At 43.1% G+C, this 22427-nt stretch overlaps 1 protein-coding gene across 1 annotated transcript in view; it reads left to right on the top strand.

The window, feature by feature from the left end:
- The window catches only part of srbd1 (S1 RNA binding domain 1), a 47641-nt gene extending 25525 nt beyond the window's left edge, over positions 1-22116 (top strand). The window contains exons 15-21 of the mRNA XM_030105972.1: positions 1058-1149; positions 3262-3344; positions 12321-12427; positions 13524-13691; positions 14192-14341; positions 19143-19327; positions 21582-22116. Coding sequence (XP_029961832.1) covers positions 1058-1149; positions 3262-3344; positions 12321-12427; positions 13524-13691; positions 14192-14341; positions 19143-19327; positions 21582-21874 — 1078 coding nt within the window. The 3' untranslated portion in view covers positions 21875-22116. The remainder of the gene's footprint in view (positions 1-1057; positions 1150-3261; positions 3345-12320; positions 12428-13523; positions 13692-14191; positions 14342-19142; positions 19328-21581) is intronic.
- Positions 22117-22427: the final 311 nt, after the last annotated feature.

The raw sequence follows: 22427 nt of genomic DNA, 5'->3' as shown, positions 1-22427 counted from the left end.
AATATTGGGACGACACACACACACACACACACACAACTGTGTGTCAGCGGCATCAACTCGGGTATCGATAGCTTTGTTGTGCCACCATCCCGTCGATGTGATAATAGATGATAAGCCACCTACTTTAGACTGAATACATTAGCTTAGGCTGTCATGTGCTGCAACGCCGGAACTGCTCTCTTCCCTTTCTAGAATGGATAAGATATGTGAAATATAAACAACAGAGATGGAGAGATGGCTTTATTGTCCCGAAGGGAAAAGTACTTCAAAACTCTGAGAACCGCATTCGGACATGTATACACAATTATATTTGACATGTGAACCACGAAATAATACACCTTACAGATGGATAGAGGGTAAATAATAGCTCGGTGGTTTATTCAGATTTACATTATGAATCGGATTTATATTGTGCAACATAAGTATGAACACATGTTCTTGAATGCTTTGCTTTGCTTATTAGGTGTGATTTATCACATGAGCAATCAGGTGTGTCCACTGTATTGTAGGTCAGAGATGTAAAACCCAATTTTCAGCACCTAGCACATCTCAATATGTCTGAAATTTGATCATGCAGTTTCAGTGTTATTTTGCACTTTAAATGTGCATTCATAATGCAAACATAAATTTATCTAAGGAATTTGTGTCAACTTGAAGAATCACATCTGCAGAAGCTGCCTACCAGCAGTGCACTTCAATGGCCTCTAGATGGCAGTAGTGTAACATAAATTGCACTGAAGAGGCCAGGGGGAGTCACCTCCTCCTGACTTGTCAAATCACACATAATCACATCTCTCATTGAGGTGTCAGTCGTTTCAGTGTAAAAGAAGTGTCCTAAACCATCAATAATACGCTTGTGAATCTACACTACCCACTTTGAGCAAACGATCTCAGTCCGAACGAATATTTCCTGTGGCCTCTTTTGAACATCTTAAACATTTACAGTTACAGACTCCAGTGACTTATTGATGTTTGTCTCATCCTGTAGGTCTTCTCTGCTTTCTTCTCTTCATCCTCCTAATTGACTTGCTCTTTTTCTCACCCTTAATTTCCTCAGCATAACCAATGAGGCCGGAGCGTCCATCTACAGCGTGAGCCCCGAGGCCGTCAAAGAGATGCCCGACATGGACCCCAACCTGAGGAGTGCAGGTAGACCAGCCACCAGGACACACAGACTGGCTGTTTGTTCTCACAAATGGCTTTTATTGCTCACGAATTTACTGCATTTTCAGAAAATTGTGCAAGCAATCGAGAGGATCTTTTAAATTTTTAGTTTTAGTTTGTTTTTTTTAATACTTCAAATTGTTCTTTTATTTACAACTGAATTAAATTGAAGGTTCACATGTGTATGCAAGCACTGGATTGTTAATTGTTAATAAATGTGAGACTGAAAACACATTTTTGCTGAAGTTCAAAAGCAATCCAATCAAATCAGCTCCATATTTAGCTCCTTCATACTTTCAGGTGTCTTCAGAACTTAATGTTGAACTTTTTTGTTTTGTTAATGAACATTTGGAACATATGGTTGCAAATTTAATTTTCACTCAACATTCATTGCTTCCCCATTGGACATTACTGTCTAGAAAAAACAAATATTCTCTATTGCTTTCTCTCTTTTCTCCATCTCTGGTCTTTCCTCCCCGACTCACTCAACATTGTTGTACATCATTGAAAACACACAAGACTGAAAAACAGAACCACACTGCGTTTTGGAGAACAAATGTTTCCAGCAGACTTCCTCTATAAAATCCATAAATCAAACAAGGCCGGATTATTCCTCGCTAGTTTCCTGTGGTCAGCAGCACTGAGCGCTGCAGAGAGCCATATTTATACCCTAAAGGAAAGCCATGAGGAAAACACAGGGGGTGCTGGGACGCTGCGATGACGGAGCTTGTCTGTCTGCTTTGCCTTGTGGGGCTGCATGCGCCTCTGCCTCTGTTCATGGAACAGTTTAAAGAGGGGAAGGAGAGTTATCTGCACCTTACAGCAACTGTTGAGAGATCAGGGACATCTAGTGGTGACAGACTGTATTCCAACCGTGTCCTGGGCGTGCGTTTGCTCTCTGATGTGAGTGACACTTAATTCAAATCTTTTAAAGCACTGGAACAAAAGCAGCACGGCCTCCTCATTACTGTCTTACTGTAATTTGGCATATCACATCCTCTCAACTATCCTGAGTCTGAATAGAGTCCTCTTCTCTTCAGTTATTTTTTTTTTTATTAAATATGTATGTTTGGTTGTATCGTATTTGGTTCACAACCTTTCGCATTGTGCCGGAGGCTTTGCTGGACTCCTCTAAAGCGAGGGGAAAGGGTGTGAGTCAGATGCGGGAAAGATGGAAAGAGTACTGGAGAGTTCTGGTGGTGTTCTGAGCAAGGCTCGGGCTGAAACTCCATCCCTGTCTAAATATTATCTCAGGCAACAGCCTCCTGCCGCAGCCAGAGGACGGAGAGGAGAGCCATTGATTCCAGACATACTCCCTCTATTAAAACCCATCCTTCTCCTGCTCTTTGTCTCTGTGTTTCGGCTCATAGGTGTAAATCCTCAGCCACGTTCTGCATCCACACCGAATGCTGAAATCCAAACCCACAGCGCAGCTACACCAAACAGTGACAAGCAGGAGAAAATGTGTCCGATCGGTTATTGTCCCCGTAGCGTGTGCTGCTTGTTTATTGTCTTCCAGTAGATTATTTTTCTTTAAAGTGAACGAATTTCAATTTGCCGTCCAATATGCTGTTCATCTGTAGTCACAGGCTGATGTCTCTACCGTTGAAAATCCGTTTTGGTATTGTTCTAATTCTGTGCTGCATGTACGTACATGTCTGCCACCGGGCAGAATACCAGTTACATTAACGGTTTTAAAGGCTCACAGCTTCGGTATCGACCACGGAGCCAAGTGACAAGAGCAGAGACACCAATTGAACACCAGCTTTAATTAATTTAATTGGGGATGGAGGAATTACAATTAGATTTGGACTGCCCTCGGGCCAGCTCGGTGATACATAGGACATTTGCATACTCAGTAATTATAAATATTATGGATTTGCATATTCAATAACTGGAATCCAGAAAGCAATTTATGAGCAACACAAAGCAGATTCTCATGAGACATGGATGCCATGTTTTGTTTCCTGTGTGTGTGTGTGAGAGCGGGAATATACATTGGGCTCTGACACACACAGTATAATTGAGGTTGTATCTAGTAAATAAAGTAGATTAGTAGAAAATACGAATAATTGTTGTGTGTGTGTGTTTTGACAGTTTCCATTGGAAGACGCGTCCAGGATCCTCTGGCTGAGCTGGTGAAGATTGATCCAAAGCATTTAGGCATTGGAACATATCAGGTAAATGTCCTTCCAGTTTCTGTTCTTCCTCTTAAAGTCATTTATTTGCCATGAAATTTCAGTAAAGCAGTAATGTTTGTTTTTCGCCTTTTTTTTTTTTGTTGTTATTGCCTTTTTGACCTTCTCAAATCGTTCAGGCATGTGACATAACGCTTAAAGAGGACACAATAAGTCAATATAAGATCCAGCAAAGTTCACATGTTGAGAAAAACAAGACAAATAGAAGAAAAAAATACGGCCAAGGGCTGTGTCAACAGATGATGCAAAGAATGACTCATAGAATTAGCAGAGATCAGAGCGTGACGTGTGTTTGGACATTTGTTTTGGTTTGTGATTGCTGCTCTTCACCCATATGCTTCTCCGTGTGTTGATTTTCTTCAATGCAGTCGTGTATGTAACAGTGTGAGCATGAGGTCAGTCCACCAACTCTTTGCAAGTAGCCCTGAATGCTGTATTGTTCTCCACGTGTAGTCGGCCATGGAAGAGAAGGGTGATGAGGGGATGGAAACAGGAAGTAAACAAAAAAAAAAAAAAGGAAGGTAGAAGGTAGGAACGGCCAGATTTACAGAATGGAACCAGTGTGGAGCTGTCTTTTCAATTAATATGTTTGTTTCAGAGTCACTGTCAGATTCTGGTGTTAATAAGTGATGAATGTGTGTGTGATTTTCTCCGCGCTGCGATGGGCGGCTGACCAGTGCAGGCTGTACAGGTGCATGATATTCAGTTCTTCTCACGTCCGGGGACGGTCCTGTTATCAGATCAACCGGGAGTTGATTCTTGTTTACTAAAACGTGTGTTTTTCAGCCAACTGCAACAAGAAAATCCACCGTTTTATATTTGTCTTTGATCAAGGTCTGACAGCTGTCGTCACGTGGGGAACATGAAGTCTTTTAATCTGTTGTTCTTGGCCGTTGCTTCAGTATTAACAAGGAAAACAATCCATGTTTGTAAAGAAAGGGACGATCGAGGAGGAAAAAGGGTTAAAGAAGGACAGCAGAGGGTGACAAAAGTCAAAGGAGAAGGAATGACGGGCTGATTTGAGCGAGAGCGGGGAATATTGACGTTTGAGTGAAAGAAACGGGTCATATTGTGCAAGTGTGTATGTGTGTGTGTGTCTGTGTGTGTGTGTGTGTGTGTGTGTGTGTGTGGTTGCTGTGTTAGGTCACGGGCCCGTGTCTCTCATCACGTCTTGACGGAGCTCTCTGGGGTGCCCAGTGTTCTGCACCTCCCGCTTTCAGATCATGTGACTAGATCAACAAATGATAATATAACTCGGTAAATAAACTCCGGGCGCTGACAGATATGAGACGGGACATCGGCCTGAGACAAACGCTCTCCTCCCCATCTCATTCCAGAGTCAATAGGTAAGTGTGTGTGTGTGTGTGTGTGTGTATGCATGTGAGAAAACTTCACTAATCCATGTGTGTGTGTGTGTGTGTGTGTGTGTTCTTTTGTGAGATTCAAGGCATTCTGAGCTTTCAGAAAGTTTATTGCCATTAGACCCAAAAAGCATGAGGGCAGATGTAACCCTAGACAGCTGGCACAGCGTGCGCTCTCCTCCGCTCTCCCTCCGCTGACCCACTGAGTGACAGCTCTGAGAGAAAGGCGGAAATGAGCCCGGGACAGAAAAAAGCGAGGCCCATTAAAATCAGATCGGAGCTCGGTATTGGTGTGGGGAGGCGGTTTTCACAGCGTCGCCGCTGCCCGACGGGTTCAGCTGGACGCCGTTTCAGACGCAGATAGTTTTCATTATTCTTCGTCTGTCAGTTTTTTACGGCGCTGAAGTCTCCACCTCCACAGATCAGACGTGAATGCTTGTAGTGTTGAACATTTACAGAGACCAACATTAAAACGTCCCGTGGCCCCCGGTAATTACAGAGGTTAAGTGGGCGTGGCCTCTGAGCGAGCCCGTCATCTGTCAATCAGCTCTTTATGCTGCAGCGCTTTGTTGACAGCTGGGTAATCCCCAGGGCTGAGAAACTAACTGCTACTGAAACACACACACACACACACACACACACACACTGCTGAGTAAGAAAACAGTGCCCACCAGCCGGATATTAAAGAAACTGTCACTCTGCCTCTCACCTACTTTTCTCGTCCCCAACTTGTTCAAAAGATTTTTTTTTCTTCCTTTCTCATTTTCCAACAACTCTCACCTGTCTGCCAGAAAGTTCTACCATCTTCTCCTCAATCATATATTTCCTATGCTTTGAGATGCCTCCGATCAAGATAAATTGTAATATGAATGGTCATAAAAGTCAGTTTGTTTACAAATAAGGAGCAAATCGTATAGTAGCTGTTGCATGGGAGGCTGTAATTAATGAGCAATGATTATAAAAGAAATCGTGATGTGAGGAAGAGACCAGAGCAATAAAAAAATGTGAATGAAAAACACTGCTAAGCAAAGGAATTATCGATTTGTTCATGCAGGGAACATTTGAGAGCAGATATTTATGAATCACTTATTGACAGATGATCAGACTGTCAGTCCAGAGAAAAAAAAAAGTTACTGAAACCTTGTTGGAAAATGTGTTAAATAGAACTAGATTACAGTGGAAAGGCTCATGAATCCATCCCTCCTCGAATTAGGGTTTGCCAAATTAAGCTGACAGTCCAAAGAGTGTTTGTTTATATCTGTCAAAATAATTAACCTCTTCATAAGAATCACATTTTTTTGTGCTGCACCTTTTTTTTTTAAATTGTTTCTAATGAACTACAATGCATTTTCTTGACCCTAAACCTGTCAACAGAAATGACGCCTTTTCATGCATTTTTCCACTGTTTTTTAACTAAATTTGCAGGTTTTTCCTGCAGTCGGTTCAAGTAATGTCACTTTCACACTCAGGTCCTAAATTCTGTGCGCACGAAGCCGCGCAAGTGCGTTTATGTGTGCAAGAACATGCTCTCCTTCACTCTTGAATGCCGGTGCCTACAGGGGAGGCAGGAGCAGACAGAGCCGAGGGAAGGACGACGAGAAAGAAATGGAGGCTTGACAGTGATTGATAGTTCCTGCCTCCAGTTTTTTGAGGCGTGGGAAAAAAAAAAAGAAAAAAGGCTCCTAAAGACTTCGTCGGTGGCAGAAGCTGCCAAACATCATCGGGTAGTTTTTAATTATTTCCTCCTGATGTGTCGCAGCGTGTTTTTTAGGTGTTGGCTCATTTAGTGAGATTGTGAGATGAGTGAGTGCTTAATCTCTGCTTGTGTAATGGATTTACACAAGCTCGTGCCAATTTCGTTCTCATTGAGCCATTAACAGTTCGTCAGCAGGGTGTTGTCGTGTCGGGCTCCTCGTTCTCTACCGAGTCAGAAAGTTTCTGTTTTGACTGCTGTAATTAGGACGCGAGGAAGCATTTTTTTTTTCACTGTTATCATGTATTAATGTTGACTCATGCTTGAATGATACTAAATTTATGGCTGTAGTTTCCTGCTAAAACACTTAAACATGTTAAAACAAATGATTATGAGTCGGATGACTGAACAAAAGAAGCTCCAAGTTTAAAAGTGAGATATTTTTATTTAAAAACCTTTTTACTGTGGAGAATGACCGTCTGAAATAATGCAACAATGGAACCTTCTGCACGATACATTTTCCTAAGATGCATTTTTGTGAGTGTATTAATCCATTTTCGGTGAGGAAGTGATCCTGTGGTTTTCTGAAGTGATCCTGTTCAGAGTTTGTGCATGCATGTGAGAGAATATGTGCATACTTAAACAGTTTAACACCAGCAATAAATCAGTCGCTGTAAGTGATATGACAGCGAGGAGATGGTTTCATGATTCCTCCAACACTGCTCGCAAAAGCCTAATGGCTATATCTTCACTTCCTGTGAATCATTCACACACACACACACACACACACACACACACACACACACACACACACACACACACACACACACACACACACACACACACAGACAGGTAGACTTGGCCTCGCCTTCCTCCGAGTTCCCCGAAGCTTTAAAGTTACTGTCAATCAGATCTACCGTGACCTTCAGGTAACCTCACCGTCCTCGTTAATTTGCCCTCATTGTGTGAAGCAGCTTGTTCTGCTGCATTGCTCATGCTTCTTACTCAACTTGTCTTCATGGCTTCTCCGCAATGATCCAGAAAAACCCTAAATGTAACCTAAATGCAAGTAACTGCCTTCTCCTGGTTTTCTGAGATAAACTAGTAACCACTGCCAGGCTGGCTGCGTTTAAACAGATAAAAACAAAGTTCTGGTACATCAGTTTGACGTTTTTCCTTCATTTATTATTAATAAATGAAAGTAGAATTACAGATATCTAACTGTGAACAGCAAACTGTGTCATGGAGACTGTTTTAGACTTCTTGTTGGAGTGGTGGAACACTTGACTTTAAATGTGAATTAATGCGCTCAAACTAACCTGTAAATTACAAATCATCTATACATGTTCCATTTTTATTAGCATATCAAATATGTTATTAATATCAAAGGAGCAGACTGAGATAACATCACATTACAGTCAAATAAAAAAAAATTTTGAAGAAAAATCTCTAAAATTGAAAAAGAAATGAGGAAAAAGAAATGAGGTGCAGAGCCGCTTTCAGCCATTTTCAACTCAGAGACACCAGAGACGAGTGAATATTAACACAACTGCCAGCAGTACAAAGAAACACTAACCTTCCCCCATGAAATTAGGCTGACTGTGTTTAGTTTTCTCAACAATTAAACTTAGTGGATTCACTTATGTTGCGAGAGCTGCAAAACTGTGGCGAATTTTTGGGGGAATAAAGCTCATGGTTAGAAAAGATGAGACACTAAACCTTTCCATCCATTCATCATCCATGTATTCCACTTGAACCTGTTCAGGGTCGCGGAACAATCCTCTTTCTCTTTAAAAGTCTGTGTAAAGCCGATCTTTCACACATTCACTTACTTGATAAATTGTAGAAATACTTTGTACTCCTACTAATACTAATACTTTGGCTCCTAGCGTAGGCAGCCATTCTGGCTCCACGGTTCATGGTTCCAGTTGCTGAACTCTCAGTGGCATCGCTCGCCGGTGGTATTTCAGTCTGCGGTCAGCCTGAAGACCTCTGTCATCATTGTCAGTCAGCGCCTCAATTTTAGCAGTTGCTTTAACTCCATTTTTACTCCCTGACACTCTCACTCACTCACTCTCTATAATAATACGTGGCTTCACTTGATGTGCACGAATCCTGCCTCATGCAACCAAGAAAACTACAATAGAGACGTTTTCCTCAGTGTAAATCTATTACGAAGCCTTTTTTTTTGCGTCTTGTTCTGGTCTGTTTTTCACCTCCGTCTGATTGAGCTGTGGTAACTCGGCAGCGTTGAAGTCCTGGAGCCGCAGACAGAAGCACTTTGTCTGAGCGCGCTGGTTGGCTGCTCCTGGCTGGTTTCTGGCCAATCCAAACATGACCTTCACACATGGAGATCCAGCCCATTTGTTCTGGATGATTTTGAGGTTTGGGGTCCAGCAGCCGAGACCGAGAAATGAGTGTATAGAGATGATTTTAAGAACATTTTGGTCTCTGAGGCTCCTGCACAGTCCCACTAATTGAAAAGAGTTTGTATTGAGTGACATTGAGTTACCATTTGTATTTAAAAGACGCACACACTTTTTGCATCGTTTCTCGAGATGTGTTTGAGAAATATGTATATATTTTAATTATTTATGTCAAACTGGGATTCCGGGATGTGACTGAGTGAGATAAGATAAAGCAGCTCATGCCTCACTGATGCCTGACTGAGTGTGTCAGCAGGGCTTTACACACACACACACACACACACACACGCAGGCTTGTTTGTATGGATGTTTAATAGAGCAGAACTTGCTCATTTGCTGAAACACTCCGTCTCTTCTGCTCCACCTCTGGCACATTAAATCACTGCACTTGGTGCCAGAGACGCATATCTTCTACCCTACGTCTGTTCATGTTCCTGACCACCTGCTTTTCTTCTTAGTTTTCTGTTGAAGCTCCAAGATCTCTGGAATAAGGACGGATTTACATGGAAAAGAAAAACGAGCAACAATTGACTTCTCTTTACAAATTTATTGTTTTATATCAGTTTTGAAAGGCAGCTCCAGTTTTTTTTTTTTTGTCTGATTTTATTCCTTTCTCTACAGTACTTTATCTCAGGGCGATGAAGCCGAGCCCAGCTGATCATGATGATGATGGGAGAAAACAGAAGCAGCCAATTAATCCAGACTGCATGTTTCTGGACTTTGATTTTCTTTAATTAAAGAAAAAATGCTTGAGTTACCGAATACGCCAGTGTGATTCATGATACACAGCTTTAGTAATAAATGATATTTAAAAAAAAAAAAACGCTATTCATGGTGCCAGGCATTGGTTTCAGTGTGAATTTGGGATTGCGTTACTGTATGTTTTGTTTAGGCTCAGTGAATGGCGGTACTGTATGAGACAGACGGAAATCCCACACTCTGTCTTTTAGCAAATCGTTACGGAGTCATTAACGAGCGAGCGCCGCTTTATTTATACAGCGGAGCACATTTTATGTGAAATAAAGAAAACTAATAACTTGTATACATATAGAGACATAAATACAGACTCTGTTAACAGCTCATATGTATGCATATCCTCAGCTGGCACCGCGATGGGAATTTTGAAACAGTTAATTCAAGTTCTGCCTGAGACGGCATTAAAAACACTAATCATTCGTAATAAAATAAGCAGTTGAGGGAAAAGAGACTTTGCTTTAAAAATATACTTCATAAACCTTGTTTCCAAATTAGAGCGGATTATGTTGTGGCCTGAAGTTGTGTCAGGTGTTTATTACCGACATGGCCTTATTTTTATGTTTTACCGGAAAGGAAATTAATACTGTCATTTAAAAAAAAAAAAAAAAAGAAACAATACTGAAGTTTTCTGTGCACGTTGCACGTGCAGCTCTGTGTTCGCTGTTACAATAGCTCAGATACTCTTGCGCAGCTCCCACCTCTCTAGGGTTTCAGTAGGAATGTGACAACACATTTGTCGGGATTTTACTGCAGGTTAAAACTCACACCTCCACCTTTCTCGTGTGAACGCATTCTTCCCCGGTGTGACATTACAGGTGGTTTCCTCTCCGACTCTATTCTCTTTCAATACCCACTCGGCCGCAAATCGTAAATCTCTCACTCTCCGTTTTACGGGACCTTCTGCTTGTTTGGAGAGTTATTTTTATTTTCATCGAAACGCCTCGGGCTGCAAAAACCCCGGCTTTCACAGTGAGAGAGTGGAGCTGCAGCCGAGGGAGGGAGTCTCTGCAGACCTCTTCACTTTCCTTCATCCTCTCCTCTCTGCTGAATTCAAAGGTCAAACATTGTCCCTCATCCAAGAGAGGATTTAACTGTTGTTAGAGTTACGGAATCCAACACTTTCAAAGCAAAAATCCGATTTGAAATGGAAACAAAAACTACAGATGCATCTAAAAAAAAAAATCAAAATATAATAGAAAGTCCTCATGATGGAAATCACACAGTGAAACTCACATTAATTCAGAATAACCTATAAACTGAAATACTTCAAACACATCCTTAGTTTCTTAAATAAATAATATCACTTGTAGTGTAATTTCTGAATCCAGTGTATCAAATAATCTGTGACAAAGTCTCCTGTTGTGAAATAAGGTTAGGAAATCTAGTATTAAACATCAACTTCCTCCTGAGAATCACATGTGCAACAATCAGTGACTTGACTATTAAATCAAGAAGATTCATTTACAGAGAAATTCAACCTATTAGTGCATTTTATGTGCGTACAGGTGTTTCCTCATTATTTGTCCCCCCTTGACATTCTTCTTTTAGTCTTCCAGCTGATAGTTTTCCTTTCAAAATAAAATTTCAAGTGTAGATGAAGCAAAAAGCTGCATATTATTACAATCATGAACATACTCTGGACTCTTTACTATGGACTATGCAAATCTTGTCAGATTTATACTTTCAAAGACTTCTTTTTTTCCCTACGCTGACTTGAAAATGTTTTAAAACTAATCGAGTATTTCCTGAAAAGATTTAATTTAAAGTGTTTGAGTGTCTGTGAAAGTTTCGAGGCGTCTTTCTTGACGTACTGGTAGAAACAGTACAGCAGACGCTCACCAGGACCATTAAAGTTTCAGGTCGTCCATCTGTTCTCTTCTCTCATTAGTTTATTCAAAAAAAATGTAATGCAGCGAAGCTGTAATTCCCAATAGTTTTCTTACAAAGAGAAAACTTCCACTTTTCGTTCACTGAAGCTGTATATGACCCGCTGATCCACAGCAAGCCCACATTACACCCAGGCCCAAACCCCCAGTGCTTCACTCGCCCTCTGTCCTCGTCTGCTGATGCTGACGGAGGAGGAGGCGGCAGTGTTTGTTGTCGTCTGTTTACAGGTCTGCGTCTGTCCAGAGTTGGATCGGGTTACAGGGCAGCCCATGCTAATCTCAGCCACGGCCCAAAACACGGCAGACACACAGGCCGGAGACACAGGCGTCCAGTTCCGGGTGTCAGATAGTCCTGCAGGAGATGCTGAGGCATCAGTCCTCCGCCTCCGGCACCATCAGTGTGAAGACACGACTGCCTCTGCCTTCCATTTGAATTAATGTACAGGATCACTGACCTGCCAAACTAAACATTCTCCCCTCTGTGTCTCTCTCTCTCTCTCTCTCTCTCTCTCTCTCTCTCTCTCTCTCTCACTCCTGTGTTTATCTCTGTAGGAATTATATTTTTTTTTTCTAATCCCATTGGGGAAATGTTGCTTACACACAACCAAATAGCAGCATATATGCCAAAATGGAAAATAGCGGTGAATAAATGACAATAAATGATAATGTGAAGTCTATTAGGGCTTTCCTACTGTTTCCTGCTTGGCGTTGCATCTCATTAAACGTTGCATCTCCTTTCTAACGAGGCCATTTCGGATTCAGGATTATATGTGAATCCAGAATTGTTCTGATATGTCTTCCGTGTGTGTGTGTGTGTTTTTCTTGTGTTTTCACAGCATGACGTCTCATCCGGCGCTCTGAAGGCTTCGCTGGACGGAGTCGTGCAGGAGTGTGTGAGCTTCGTCGGGGTGGACATCAACATTTGCTCCGAGATGCTAATGAGGTCGATCACACACACCGCCGTTTCAAACCACGTCAAGTACAAAACATATCAGCCGTCCTTGAAAGTTTTTGTGCACGCAGATCTTCACTCATGCACATTCATGAAAACAGAGGGAGTGGAGCTCAGACCTGTGACATACTTTCCCACAACATGGCAAAGCTTGGTTTTCACTCACACACACACACACACTCTATGCATGCACATACACCGGTACAGATAGTGTGCCAGCTTTCTGTTTAGACTGTTGCTTCACACCCTGGGCTGACTGGAAGCAACAGGCAACGGTAGACACAGTTATACATGCAGGGTAGGAAACATTTATACTCCTGTGTGTGTTTGTGTGTGTGTGTGTGTGTAGTAGGCAGCATATTGAACTACACACGTATGCACATATTTTCCATGCATAACTATGAAGTATGGGAAGTGCTGGCATTTGATATACACACTTTTTCTGCAGTTTGAAATGAGTTGGCGCTGGCTGCAGAGCAGGCATCAGGTCATCTGTTTACCTGTCTGCTCTGCTAGTGAGCGCTTTGCTTTTTCCACTCCCGCCAGAAGCTACACTGCACACACACGTACATTAAAGACACACACACACACACACACACACACACACACACACAGACGTGTCGATGACTGAGGTATTATGTGCAGTGTTGACATAGCAGTGTGTTTGAGCGCGTGAGTCACTGCGGCTATTAGCAGAGCCGCCTAATTGAGTTTCAAATCACCTCTCCTCTTTGTTCCGCCAAAGCTGGACAAAAATACATGCTGAGTATTGGCTGGAGTGTCTCTGGGGTTTCCATTGCACGCTGAAATGCCAGAGCACTGTCGCAGAATTGGCTGAGTTTGTTTGTGTAATATATATAAATCTGGTGTGGACAGCTTGTAAGGCAAATATTAAATACCTACGTGTTATTGGAGATATGACAGGTATCTGAGTTTTTATGCAATTTCGTTAAATGAGCATGCGTAGTCCTCAGGAAATTAACACGTGCAAACCCCTCCAAACGAGCACATGCTTTCAAATTATTTCAATAAATGATGATTATTGGGCATTTTGGCAGCTTTTTTTACCAGTTGTGTTGCGTGTCAGGCACGTCGCGGGCCTCAGTGCAGGACGGGCGCGCAGCATAGCCGAGTGGAGGGAGCAGCGAGGAGCCTTCGCCAACAGGGAGCAGCTCAAACTGGTCAAAGGCATGGGGCCCAAATCCTTCCAGCAGTGTGCAGGATTCATTCGAATCAACCCGCAAACCTTACACAGGTACACGTTTTCTTTTCTTTTCTGTAGTCGTTGCTATTTCTTGTTCAGGTTGGAAGATGCTTATTATCTTCTGCACTCTGAACTCTGAACAGTGTCTCCATTACTCTGCAGAGTCTACCCACAAATAGATAATATATTTGACATTTTGGCCTTTTTCATGATTCCCAATAGATGTTTGATCAAAATGATTATCAAATAACCATATAGTCTTTAACTCTGTAATTTACTATTATAGAAATGTGAATTTCAGTGAGAGAGGGAATTGGAGATAAGTTTAGATTTTTTTTCCTGCCGCTTTCTACTACTTCCATTTGTTTTCTGTAATTTAGTTTATTCTTTTTTTAATAAACAACTTTTTTTGACATTTGTCTTTAGTATTCACATGTTCGGGGGGAAAAATGTACCTTTTTTTTTTGTAATTTTGTAGCCTCATCTTTTTGCTTTGAAATCTTAACCCAGAAATATGTATTTATTTATTTGTTTATTTATTTTTTAAACAGTGTCAGGACCACAGATCAGTCAGAGTCGGCAGTTCCAGAGAAACCAGCGGTGAAGAAGGGCAAAAGAAAGGCTGATAGCAGCATACCAACCTCATTTAACCCCCTGGACCAGACCTGCATCCACCCCGAGTCCTACCATGTGGCTCAAAGGTGCAGTACACACACACACACACACACACACACACACACACACACACACACACACACACACACACACTTGTGCGGCAGTCTAATCCACTGTCCAAAGCATGTTGGAGCTAAGATGGAGCTGATTTCGACACCACCTCATATGGGCTTGGTTATAACGGTGGAGCGCTCTGATTCGATTTACGCAGACATGGGATACAAGAGAGGAGGCGTTGACTTTGACTACGTGCGTGCGTGTGTGTGCGTGTGCGTGTGTGTGTGTGTGTGTGTGTGTGTGTGTGTGCGTGCGCGCGCATTTGTGTGTGTCACCTCGTGTGAGAAATGATTGTTAACACTGCTGATGCTGATATCAAAAGCACATTGAACATCTGACAGAGAGGGAGGGAGAGAGAAAACCTCTCTCCTGCAGCTGTAGTCACTCAACCGTGTTTAGTCTACATAAGTTCTGACACCGGTGGCTTTAAGCATTGCTCCCCTCATGTTGATGTGCCTTTAATGGCCTGAGAACGTGTGTGTGTGTGTATGCGCATGTGTGTATACACGGGGGGGAAGATTTGCCACTATGCACACACACGCTGATAGATTGATGCTGCTTGTTGGTGAGCAGGAGTCTCCAACACGCCTCTGCAGGCTCCAGTGTCCAGGGACAGCAGACGGAGCTGGACTGTGTTCATTAAAGATATTCAAAGACTCAACACACGGATCATACATTACAGTCCGTTTTCACACCGACTGCTTATCTCATCCTCACGTGTGTGTGTGTGTGTGTGATTGTGTTTACTCACCATCGGAGGGGGGCCGGGGTTGCTCGGCCCGGGCATCTTCTGAGCTGACCAGCAGGTTGGACTCTGCTGAAAATTGAGCGTTACCTGGAAATGCGCAGCACTTGGGAGCTTCTGTTAACTCAACGTGACGCAGACGTTGCTTCATCTGAAGATGAAGTGCACATTCCTAAACATGAATGATTATGTGGGATGCAGGATTGATAGCTACTTCATGAGGACTTTACCTGTATGCAAGAAACCTGTTTAAGGCTTGTTTATTCCAAAACAATGAATATCTTATTTCCTGCCGACTTAGCAGAGTTAGAACATTTGCTATTGTGACAAACTAAACTCCTAATCAGTGTAAATCTTAATGCCAGATTTACATTTGTTTAAAATATGATTATACTTAAATATATGTATCTCATACAGTTTACAAAGTGGAGAAAATGTGCATTTTCCCACTCTTGCATTTAATTGTACTTTAATTTCTCACCCGTCTCGTTATCGGGCTGTGCTTTCCTATTTTCCATCTATGTAAACATTCTTAATCCTGCACTGGCAAATGTCTCGTCCTCTGTTATGACTACGGCATAATCCAGGTCTGGGAGTAGACCGTTCAGTGCGGATTAACTCCTCACTCTGTATGACGGTCTGAATTCTACCGCCTCTTGCAGAAATTGAGAATCGTGTGTTTTTGGTTTTTTTTTTTAAAAAACACATCCCGGAGCGCGTCTTGTGGTTTTTTTTTTTCAGCACGTCACACAGTGTTCCTGTAGATGTTCAGTCAAATGACACAGTGCTAGAAAAGCCACATGTCAGTGCTGAAGTGCCCTTCCTCGAAATTTCCACAGCTCGGCACCGTTTCGAGGCGGCGGAGGGTAAATAATCTCCAACCGAACTTCGAGTCGGAGAGTGCGCTCGTCTTGTTTGGCTGTCTGCTTAGATAAACCCACAGATCCAACTCTAATGCTCCGTTTTTGATTTGTTTGTGTAAAGAGCTTATTATTTTTACAAAGTGAGACTCTCTGGCTCCATACTTTGATTTTGGACATGGTGCCAGTGCTTTCTCTCAGTTTTTAGTCTAAAAGTTATTTGGAAATAATTCCCTTGAATCTTTATATTCCTAACCTGCCGCCGCTGACAGAATCTGGCATCTTTACCTCTCGTGATCGTAACTCCTCGACGACTTGGAATATCTGTAACGTTCAAAAACTATCAGAAAGCAAAGAAGCTGTGCTTTTTCTGCTCTTATGCGAAGACTAACTTCGATGTACGAGTGTGTGAAACATGTGTAACATGAGCCTGTCAAACACACAGTGGTGTTGAAGTTCTGCCAGATATTGGAAGTGAAGTTATTTTGGGGGTAAAAGGGCAGGAACGCTCACTTACTGCACATCGTTTGACAGTTGTACAGCCAGGAAGTGAAAAAAGACTCAGAAAAGGATTGAAGAAAAATGAATTTGAATTCGAAACGAACGCTGGTGTGTGTATGTGTGTGTGTGTCTTTGTGAGAGAGTTTATGGTGTATGAGGAATATCATGTTCATCACATTAGGGGAACTAGATCCTACATTACTGCTCACAGCCCACACATGAACCCCTTTTTGTAACTATATATATGTACAGACACACACACACACACACACACACACACACACACACACACACACTGAAACAGGAACTCAAAAGCACTGAAGTCCACGTTTCAAGAAAAACAAACAAAAAAAAAGTTATGAGTTAATCAGGAGAAAGAAAAAAAATAAATCAATGTACTCAGAAACCAACTTTTTGACATCAAAGATCCAAAATTCCAGCACACTGGTGTGAAGCAGCTGAAGTGTTCAGTAGAATTCTGATGTGAGGGAAAAGGGGCGAATATTTCTCTGATACGGAGCAGTCGGGGCCCAATATTTCCATAACACAAGACAGAGAGGGTCCTTGCTGTGGGCCTGGATAAAATCTGTATTATAGCCCACCCACTCACACACACACACACACACACACACACACACACACACACACACACACACACACACACACATTCACACAGTGTTGGTAGTAATTATGTGAGTGGGAACCCAACAGTGGTGGAGGCCTCTGGACTCCTGGTACCCCTTAAATATTAACATACACCACTGAAAACTGAGATGGGCAAGACACACACATACACACACACACACACACACACACCTGAAAACAACACCCACCACCCACCTAATCCACTGTAAGATCACCGCCAAACTCTTTTTCTCCTCAAAATTCTCAAATACTTTTTGTCGCTCGGGTTTTATCCTAAATCTGATTTGTAAACAGACACTGTCCTTCTTGGGTTCGTGTGGCAGTAAGTGTAATATTTTTGTAGTCAAATATTATGCACACTCCTTACTTGAACACAAAAAAGATCAATCAAAGCACAATAAGGAATGAAAAACACCAAATTCATTTCTTTTGCTCATTTGAAATAAAGTACAGACTCTGAAATGATAAGCAAATAACCCTTTGAAGGGCTGTTTCTCTTTTTCAGAGTAAATAAATGAAAATAGATGAGGAATATTTAGCTTCTCTGCCTCCGCTCCGGCCTCAGTGTTGTTACCTGCTTCACTTGACCTCTCTCTTGTTTGCTCTGTCTCGCTTTGTCTTTAGAAATCATCTCAAAGCCGTTGTGCACAGGTTAATATAACAGTGGATCGTCTGTTTTGTTTGTTAATGCAACATTTACTCCAGATTTTGGGAAGCATCACAACGATTAAAGGAAAACCGGCAGTATGAAACATAGTCTGTGGTGTGAACGCTGTAAATATGTGTTGGAATTTATAGTCGACGTCTGTTAAACATGTACCTTGAAAACTTACGGAAAAACAGTTTGTAATGTGAGATAACCGGTGCAGAAAAACATGCGTCCCTCCCCGAGTGCGAACAGATATTTAATGATCAACAGTTTCTTTAAAAAGGTGAAATACTACAAAACAACCTGGGTTTTGATGTTTTATCTACAGTTGGGGAAGAGAAATGTTCCCTTCAGATTTCCTTTTTTACCTGACGGACTGATGTTCAAAATGTGCGCTGTAAAAGATGCTTGTCCCTCACCTGGCTGCCTTCCAGCCACAGGAAGTCGTGTGATATGTGAACTGGAGCGCCGAGCCACCGAGGCCCCGCTCCGTCTTTTCCTGTGAAGAGATATATGGTCTGAAAGCTAAGAAGCTCTGGGAGGGAAGAGCCCAGTGTGTCGGGCGCACATCCATTTTGATCCAGAGGTGTTGTTTCCTCACCGCTCAGCCATTTCTGGATCTGGCCACCGTTCTGTGTCGGTGCCGAGGGATCGACTCCGCCCGTCCGTGGCGTCTCCACGGTGGACTTTGATGGCGATTCCGTCCCGTCCCGGCCCGGCAGCTGGTCCCAGACATAGTTTGTACACAAGTCGTTTCACGTTACCGCAGCCTCCAAACAGGAACAACACAGCGCATGAATTCAGTTTGTCCGTCTCTGCATGTGTGTGTTCCCGCGTGTACGTGTGTGTGTGTTTGTGTGTGTGTGTGTGTGTGTCCACCTGTCGTGTCCATCACGGGGTGGACAGCTGTGGAGTCTGTGTGGCGTCAGGCTGCCAGCGAGCGACATCCATCATGGACGCCGCCCAGCTGGTCCACAGTGGCGCTGAAGCGCCTCCTGTAAATAACACACACACACACACACACACACACACACACACACACACACACACACACACACACACACACGTTTCCCTCGTATAAATCCCGCTTCTCGTTTTGGCTCCCGCACCGGCTAATTGGCTTGGATTTCTCAGCGAGCGTGAAGCGGTGTCCAGACGGCGGAGACGAGGTGTCAGGTCTTTACGGCCCTCGGAGGATGTACCTGACGCAGATATGTGTTTTCCGCAACGTTGCCGCCTCAACACCTCATGACGTCGTGTGTGTCACGCCCCCACCTCTCCTTCTGTTTTCCTTCATCCCTCCCAGTTTCGTCACCACTATTTCCTCAAAATATGTCATTCTGTTATTTATTTTTTTCCCACGTGTCCAGGTTTCTGTCCCTGGTGGGCGGCAGTGTGGAGCAGATTGGGAGTGAAGGCCTGCGGCGCTGCGTGGAGAGCAGGGTGAGGACGGGCGGCGTTGAGGAGCTGGCCCGGACGGTGGACGCCACGCCCGAGACCCTGCGGCTCATCATCGACGGCCTGACGCAGCCGCCGGGCTTCGACATACGACAGAGTACGACCCGCAGCCACACCGGCGTGTTGTTATGGAAGATCCAGATGAGATGGAAGAGTCCAATAGAACCAAGAGAAAGGAATAAAGTAGAATTGAATCAAATTTAATTGCGTAATATAGACTAAAATATGAAGATATAGAATATGGGTATATAAATATATTAAATGTGTCCTTCGGTCCAAATGTTCATTACTGCTAAACAGTAAAATATGTGTTTAGTTGGTTGTATTTACATCTGTTCAAGCAGTTTGTTTGCTTTTTGTGTCATTATATTTCCAGTCTTCCACAAAAAAATAGTGACTAAAATATGATGGATTAATATAGAAGATGGGAAATATAGAAGGGACAGTAATAGAATCTAATTTAACTGAGTGGGACATAATGGAACGGAATAAAATGGGACTGAAATGGAATTAATTGCATTTAAATATAATAGGATGCATTGAAATAGAATACTGTGGGATGGAGGTGAATAGAATTTAAAATAGAATCTGCAACACGACTTTGTGAAAATGGCTCCCAAGGTGGGAACTCTTTGAAAATCCTCCATTGAATGATTGACAGTATTTATGAGGCGAAACGTCTGTTATTTGTACATTTATTTGTGTGTAGAAATGGTGTCACTGAACACAGAACTGTCCATGTTGGGAGCGGTGTAACATTTCGCAGACGGCCTCTCCGTCACGATAACCTCTCCTCGCCTCTCTCCTTTCCTTCATCGTGTCCTTTATGGGTCCCTCCAGACTGATAGAAAATCAAACCGGTGTTTGTCCGGCTCCTCCGCTGCTCTGCTTGTTACGACACACACTGACTTCTCTTGCCTCCGCCGTAATCGGCGCGTCTCGGCCGTGTAACTTGATAGACTCTGACAGCGCCGTGGCTTCCTTCCTGCAGCCCAACAATACAGGCAGTATGTTTCTGACAGGGTGTGATGGGTCCAGCAGACTGTGTTGGTGGACGGAGAATACACACACACACTCACTCACACACACACACACAGATTCTTGAGGAGCTCTGTTTTTCTCCTTAATCTGAAGTTCTTGGATTCAGTCACATATCAACATCCCAAGAAACTTTTAGGTTCAGCTTCGCTGCAGCTTCAGGTTTGTTTACCTAAAAATGTCACACCTCTCTCTCTCTCTCTCTCTCTCCCTCTCCTTTTTTGCCGTTACACAACACACACAGAGTCTGCAAGTCTCAAATAAAAAAAAAATGTTGATGTAGCAGTGAGAAAAATATGCAAAATTTTCTGTTTTTGTTTTTTTTTTTTTTTCTTTTACATGAATTAGTCAGGAAATGTTTGCTGGAGTGTTTTACCGTCCAAGACAAGCACAGTTGGCTTCATCTTATCAAATAGAAATTAATCTTGTCCATTTGAAACACGGCCACTAAACTCCAGCAGCTGGAACTTCATCCAGGCTCTTTAAGAAGCTCGTCGATCATCAGGAGGAGTTTTTGACTCTTTCACATCGCAGATCTGCTTCAGCCGGGCTCTTTTCTGAGGACGTCTTCCTTTTGGCCGTTCTTCAGCTCTAAACGCTGACTGGTGCTACAATGAAAGATGTTCTTAAGGCATGATGGGATTGGTTTACCTCTTGCACTGATCATTGTCTGACTGAAGGATAAACTTGAGAATCAGAACCGACTTTCATTGATTTCTAATGTTTATTCAGATGAAGAGGAAACTCGAGTGAACACTGCTGCAAAAACCACAATGACAAGTACAATGCACCCTGATGCACATTCTCTGTACCCAATCACACCATGTATTTCATACAGTTTCATTTAGAAAGCGTAAAAAAAAAAACCCCCGTCAAGCTGGGCTCTCCAGTGAGCCGACCTCTGGTTCTTGAGGTTCACGTTCAGGTTGCCCCTATTGGGTTGCGAGCCGGCGTTCAGCTGAACAAACAGATGGACCGAGGCTACCGCATGAAATCAGTGCCTCGGGGTGGATAATTGGACCAGACTATTTCCTGGAGGGCAAGCCCCCCCCCGTTTGTGTTACTGTTACCGAGAGGAAAAAGATCTCATGAGCAGGCGAAGTGGAAAACGGAGCCGAAGACAATCCTGAGAAATGTAGAAGTATGTAGACAGAAGTATTGAGTGGCAGTTTGAAATGTAAGATCTGTTTGTCATGTCTTCCCCAATCCCCCCCCCTCCGCCTTCGCTCTTTTTCTCATTTTTCCCTCCGAAACATTTTTACAAGCTGCTTGAATTATTGATTTTTCCTCTCTCCTCTGCTCCACACGCCCAGACTTCGGCCAGGCCGACTTCAAGCGGGGCGTCGTGTCCATGAGCGACCTGCGGGTGGGCTCGGTGCTGACCGGCCGGGTGGACAACACCACCCTGTTCGGGGCGTTCGTGGACATCGGCGTGGGCCGCTCGGGCCTCATCCACAAGAGCAACATCACCCTGAACAAGCTGCCCGCCGACCAGCGCCGCCGCAGCCTGGCGCTGGGCCCCGGGGAGCGGGTGGAGGTGCGGGTCCTGAACGTGGACCCTCAGAGGGGCCGCATCGGGCTGGACCTCATCAGGGTCCTGCAGTGATCCACGCACAAACACACACCTCTCTCTTGCTGCTACACTAACACACTTCCAGCCAGTGTTGTCATGGTTTTCAACCCAATACGTAAAAATAGAAGAAATGAAAACATACAAGACGTTTTTGTATGTTGCTTTGTTGAGAGAAGATTTTGTTTGGCCTGAAGAAAAATCCACTGTTTTATTTCCACATACGTTTGGGATCGAGGCTGAAGTGACTTCCTAATAAAATGTTTTGTTTTGTTGGGCGATAAGATGAAGCTATTCTTTGTTATTCCAATCTACTTTTTTTTTTACATATTCAGTTATTTCAACGACTTTGTGATTTTGTGTGAAAACACACAACATCTAAATAGATTTGAAGCTCATCTAGCATTGGTTGCTGTGTAGGAGAGGTTAAAACTTGCTTTACAATCTGTTAACACACACTCACACACACCACTGGTGACGTGGAAGGTTCAGTGTCTCGACTAATGACGGTTTGACTCATGGACAACATGATCAGTGCCAGCGCTGGGATTCCGCTCTCCTCTCCACTTGAGCCACGTTCGCCAACCTT

This window comes from Salarias fasciatus, chromosome 13, assembly GCF_902148845.1.
Source record: "Salarias fasciatus chromosome 13, fSalaFa1.1, whole genome shotgun sequence".
Taxonomy (NCBI): Eukaryota; Metazoa; Chordata; class Actinopteri; order Blenniiformes; family Blenniidae; genus Salarias; species Salarias fasciatus.
Note: the sequence above shows the minus strand (reverse complement) of the source record. Positions and strands in the feature narration are given on the sequence as shown.